The sequence below is a fragment of the Mandrillus leucophaeus genome, unplaced genomic scaffold, assembly GCF_000951045.1.
Source record: "Mandrillus leucophaeus isolate KB7577 unplaced genomic scaffold, Mleu.le_1.0 Scaffold61, whole genome shotgun sequence".
NCBI classification, from domain to species: domain Eukaryota; kingdom Metazoa; phylum Chordata; class Mammalia; order Primates; family Cercopithecidae; genus Mandrillus; species Mandrillus leucophaeus.
Window position 1 is genome coordinate 5,135,194 of NW_012106586.1, and position 6,000 is coordinate 5,141,193.

General features: G+C 45.5%; 1 protein-coding gene across 1 annotated transcript in view; it reads right to left on the reverse strand.

The window, feature by feature from the left end:
- FLT1 (fms-related tyrosine kinase 1) overlaps positions 1 to 6,000 on the reverse strand; it is a 168,521-nt gene that overhangs the window by 17,238 nt on the left and 145,283 nt on the right. The window contains exons 19-21 of the mRNA XM_011999979.1: positions 3,017 to 3,173; positions 2,488 to 2,585; positions 1,694 to 1,816 (exon numbers count right to left, since the gene is read on the reverse strand). Of these exons, the coding sequence (XP_011855369.1) occupies positions 1,694 to 1,816; positions 2,488 to 2,585; positions 3,017 to 3,173 (378 nt within the window). The remainder of the gene's footprint in view (positions 1 to 1,693; positions 1,817 to 2,487; positions 2,586 to 3,016; positions 3,174 to 6,000) is intronic.

Consider the following 6,000-nt stretch of genomic DNA (forward strand, 5'->3'; position numbering starts at 1 on the left):
AGCCCCTCTGATGTGTTCGGCATGTCCTTAACTGCATGGCTCTGTGAGAAATCCTCCCCCACAAAGAAAGCTTGCACTCCACAGGGACGCTCAGGGCTTGGAAAAGGAAAAGTGATCTGAATTTGAAGATATCCCGAAAAATGGTGGTGATCTCTAAAAATTTTTCCCAAGAAGGAGGATTTTAAAAGCATTCCTATGCAAAAAGACAAGATTTCAAAAGTCACTGAATAGGAAGAGTGTGCAAAAGCATCAGAAAGAAGAGAAGAAGGAAAGAAGTCAGTGTTGAAAGAGAATATACAGTTGGTTTTCAAGCATGTAGACAAATCTTCCTCTTTTTCAGATAGCAGGAATCCCAGTGAGTTAGGCCTCACCACTTTAGATGATGGGGACTGATGGGAAGTATGGGATAAAGGAGAGACAAGGAGAAAGGAAGTGGGAGGGGCAGGGAGGCTGACTCAGATACAGATGAACAGAAAGGAGGGGTGGACTAACATGAAGGTTGATGCCATCTCTCCAGACCAGGGCCCCAAGGAAAGTTTGTTTTCCTTTATTTTCTTTTACTTTTACAAAGGGTCAATGCGAAGTCGTATGTTTTGCTTCTATACAAACAGATTGTAGTGCAGTGGCTCTCAAAGTATGGTCCTAGGACCTGCTATGTCAGCACCTTCTAGAACAAGCATGTCCAATTCCTGGCCCGCAGGCCACATGTGGCCCGGGACAGCTTTGAATGCAGCCTGACACAAATTCGTAAACTTTCTTAAAACATTATGAGAAGTGTTGCAATTTTTTTTTTTTTTTTTTTTTTTAGCCCATCAGCTATTGTTAGTGTATTTTATGTGTGGCCCAAGATAATTCTTCTTCCAATGTGGCCCAGGAAAGCCAAAGGATTGGACACCCTTGGTGTAGTAACTGGTTAGAAACGCAAATTCTCAGGCTCCACCCAAGACTCACTGACTCAGAAACTCTGGGGGGTGGAAGGCTTGTTAGGCCAGCACACTGTAGCATAACACGCCTTCTAGGCGATATGTATGTTCAATTAAGTTGAGAACCACTACTGTAACTCACTGGTGCCCAGACACAAGCTTAACCCTCAGGGTATATAGGCTGGAGAAGGGAGGACATGGGACGTCACCTACAAAAGTGAAAAATAACACTATGTCTGAAAACAAGCAGGGAAGAGAAGCCAGTGCGAGCCAGCAGAGAGATGCTAGGCATGGAAGGCCATGGGAAGTAAACAGTCTCCTTCATAGTCAGCTACTGCTGACAGTCTTCCCCGCCCTTTCCTGAGACAGATACACCTGCTGAATCAATCACCCGGGTTTATTTGAGGGAAAGAGTCCAGGCTGTTCTTTTCAGTGGTACAAGGAATTTCCCCAGGATTCAAAGGAAGGTAATGCTAAGGTCTCACCCAGGCCCCACCAAACACTTCTCAGGTTAGCAAGTCTCACGCAGCGCTGCCCAAAGGACAGGTGGCAGGCCAGGCATTAGGGGAGAGCAGAACCAGGAGATAAGTGGCCTTTCTGAGCCTTACACAAGGGCTCTCTGGGATGCCGCTCCTCTGGACTGCTTGTCTTCACAGAAAGCCAATGATGGTTTTCAGGGACTACAGCTGAGGAAGTGTAAATATTTACCAAGTCTGTTGTTTAAAAGTAATAGGACATAAATGAGTCAAATAAGCATCAAACTGACTTACATCTCCTTTTCTCACATAATCGGGGTTCTTATAAATATCCCGGGCGAGGCCAAAATCACAAATCTTCACCACATTGTTCTCAGATAAAAGAATGTTTCTCGCTGCCAGGTCCCGATGAATGCACTATAATAAAACAGCTGCATAATCAATGCATTTTCTTAACCTAACCAACTAATTTCCTACACCTCTGCGTCATTAATCTTAATTTGGGAATCCCTTTCCCATGCTGTGAAGGGAGCACCTCTCAGTGCACACTGCTACCATAGACATGAAGCGCCTCTCTACAAGTACAGGTCCCCAAGCCCCAAAGTCAAGACATGTTCTGAAGCTCCTGGGCTACTATTTGATCAGTGAAGCTGGTTATCTCAGATTTACCAGTGGGCAAACTTGCCCCACAGCCTTTTATCCTGAGCTGCCAAGATGAGATCTTTCTTCAGCTGCAGTTTTGTGGGAGGGCCCCACATGGCTATATTAATAGTAGCGCTCCGATGAAGTCATGTATTGCGATTTGGGCCAGATTTGAAAATACGCCAGAGGGCACTGTGGAGAGCAGATACCAGATTTGTCTAGTCTGACACCTGTGAGTTTTCCCCAGAATTAAGTTCTATCCACCGGTATCCACGACTCCTCATTCTCAAAACTCCTCATATCAGGGCAAATTAAGGTACTTGCAGTGGTGTTTGTTCTACATTTAAGAACACAGGTATCAGCAAATACTAGGAAAAATGAATTTATAGCAAAGGTGTGCGTCCAACCCTGGCAAAGAAGGAAAAACAGTGAACAGCAAGACTGACCTTTCTGGAAGACAGGAACTCCATGCCTCTGGCCACTTGAAAACTGTAAGAAATCAGATCTTCCATAGTGATGGGCTCCTTGTAGAAACCATCAGAATCTGGAAAGCATTAGAACCGCAACTGTTTGTAATGGCTCTTGTTATCCCACCAAATCCCAGTTTATTGGAACAATGTTAGCAAAACATAAAACAAACCAACAAGTAGACCAGAGTTCATTTTTAAGAGTATTTGAGTTTCAACATGAACACCAGAGATTTTTTCCAGGCCTCCAGCCCATTTTATCCAAGCATGGGGGCAGGGGGATGATCCATTAGGATGAAAATGCCTGAGGGGAGAAAACGGTACAGTTCCCTGTCAAAATTAGTAACTCTGTAAATAATCTTAATTCAAATCTTATCTCCTCAGGACATTACCATTCGAGTCTCCCACGGATGTTTATTAGAGTGATAAATAAGAAAAAAATCTCAGAGATGCACAGTATGTTGTAAAAATATCTCGGCACGTAGGACAGGAAGGAATTAATACCTACCCTCCTCTTCCTCAACATCACTCAGACTTTTATCTTCCTGAAACCCGGAGCTCGCAAAGCTCTCACTGCTGGTGACACTATCTAGTCTTGGTTTCTTGCCTTGTTCCAGGCCTGGCTCCATTTTTTCTTTCTTAGGCTCCATGTGTAATGCTGCATCCTTTGAAGAGACCGAAAAGGACCCAGGTAAAAAGGAGCTCCAGCACAGCAGTGGGAAACCAGTCCCTCAACTGGCAATTGCCTGATGAGAAATGAGAGCATTTCACTTCTCAAAATGGATCGTGAACTAGCGCAGGGGCCCGACGGTGTCCAGGAGCCTGACTACCTCTGGGGATGCAGAGTCTGTTGTGCTCTTGCCTGGGCTTCTAGACTGCATCTTAGATCAGATAAAAAAAAAATTAATAGTGGTGGGTATTTACTGAATGCTTGCTCTGTGTGAGCCGGTATATTAAAAGCTTTAGGTACATTTCTTGTTTAATGTTTCCAAAACAGGTTCAGAGAAGTAAAGTAATCAAATTCACATGCAGCTAATAAAGAGCAAAGCTGGCCGGGTGCAGTGGCTCATGCCTGTAATCCCAGCACTTTGGGAGGCCGAGCCAGGCAGACCACCTGAGGACGGGAGTTTGAGACCACCAGCCTGACCAATATGGAGAAATCCTGTCTCTACTAAAAATACAAAATTAGCTGGGCATGGTGGTGCATGCCTGTAATCCCAGATACTCAGGAGGCTGAGGCAGGAGAATTGCTTGCACCCAGGAGGTGGAGGCTGCAGTGAGCCGAGATCACGCCATTGCACTCCAGCCTGGCCATGAGAGCAAAACTCCAGCTCAAAAAAAAGCTTAAACCCAGGATTGGTCGGTGCCCACGTCTGTGCCCTTAACCACTCCTCTTCCATGCCACACGCCATCTTGTGAAGGATGACATCACTGAGAGGAAAGGATCCCCAGTGTGCTTGGTGCTTCACTCTGTAAGCCCTAGGAGGAGTCATAAGAGAAGGCTATAGTTACCAATTTCCCAGGTTTCCTTGGGGAAGGAGGGAACATGGACATTGCTTTTTTTTCTCTTCCATTCAAAACAAAGATACGAGTTGATTCTAACAAGGGTAGTAATGGCCTTTCACCCTGGACTGCGCATTCAAGCCCCGGTTCATCCGGCTCTTCCATTAATCATGTGATCCTGGGCAAGTCACCTTACTTTTCTGAGTTTCATTATCCTCTTCTGAAAAGCTCTATTATGCTATTATTTTATGATTCATAGGAAAGGAGTTGTCGGTTCTGGGTGTTCATGGGAAACCAGAAAAGATTTTTATTGCGTTTTGTAATTCATCTAGTAACTATGACACTCTAAAAACCTAGCACTTTCAGTGGCTTTATAATTAGACCATGTTCCTAGCTTAGATTCTGCTAGACAGCAATACTGAGGCAGAGGCAGAGAGGGACTGGGGTTCAGTGGTGTCCCTTGATCTATTTGCATGGTATGGCAGTGCTAGGATTAACCCGCCTCCCCCATCCTTCCTGGGCTTTTCTAGAAATGTCACAAAGCAAGAGCGATCCCTCCACTAGAGGGCACAGTGGGAGCAAGCAGAGCACAGGGAGAAAGCTTCAGGAGGGACAGCCCTAACCCAGCCTAAAAGCCAAAAGGGCACCAAGGTTCCCAGTCCCTTGAAAAGAGACCTTCCGGGGTTGCAGAGGGAGGCAGGCCTCAGAGTAAATACCCACTGCCATCGCAGGTAGCCCACCTGAGGGCAGGTAAAGACTTTCACTATTTGTTATTGTGTTTCCACAATGCAGTTATATTGGATTCTGTTCATTTGGGGACTGGAATTTTATTTTTCACAAGATCTTTTGCGGGACAGAAGGCATCAGACAAAGCGCTGGCAATAGCATGGGGAGAAAAAAGCTCCACATGCTCACTCAGGGCTCTGCGTGTGAAAACTCTCCCTGGGCAGCCTTCGTCCCCAAGGCACCCAGAAGTCACAGCCTAGGCACGTCCCCAAGGGCCAAAACTCAGGCTCCCTCACTCCCTTCCTGACTCCCCATCAATGGTATATTCAGCTTTGCTTATCAGTACCACTTTTGTTAAATAAAGGTAATTTACTGAACTCTTGGGACTCTGCCAGAATATAGTGAATTTATTACAAACCATATTTAAGGATCCCAGTTAATTTATTTGGAAAATGAAGTATTCCATTTGCAATTTAGCCTTTTGGTTTTGTCTTTCCTTTACCTTTATCTTCCAAATATGAAAGACAGCCATGGATTTTCCACAAAAACACTAAGCTCCACCAAGTTGCACAGGGAGGCAAATCATTAAATATAGCCAGAGAAGGAAGCAAACTCTTCAAAACAAAGGACGCACAAACCCAAACGTTCCATCCTGCCCAGGTCCCTAGGGTATTCTGCCGGCTTAGCTCTTCCTGAAGTCAGTCCAAAATTTCAGGACTAAGGGGAATTTGTACTGCCCTCAGCCCAAGGCACCACTTTCCACTTTTTCTTATACTTTTTTCACCTTATTTAGTGTGGTGCACAGAAAAGGCAGTGGAGGAGGAGTCAAGACAGCTGAGTTCTTTCTCATTCTGACTTCACCTCATGATAGGTGTGAGTCCTTAAGCCAATCACTTGACTTCTCTGAGCATATCTACGGCCTGCGAATATGAAACAACTGATCACAAAGATCCCTTTCAACTTCAAGATTCTAATTCTTAGGCCGGGCACGGCGGCTCACACTTGTAATCCCAGCATTTTGCGAGGCTGAGGTAGGTGGATCACCTGAGGTCAGGAGTTTGACCAGCTTGGCCAATATGGTGAAACTCCGTCTCTACCAAAATATTCAAAAATTAGCTGGGCACTGTGGTGGGCTCCTGTAATCCCAGCTACTCGGGAGGGTAGAGGGAGGAGGATCACTTGAACCCGGGAAACGGAGGTTGTAGTGAGCTGAGATCGCACACTGCACTCCAGCCTGGTGACAGAGAGAGGCTCTGTCTCAAA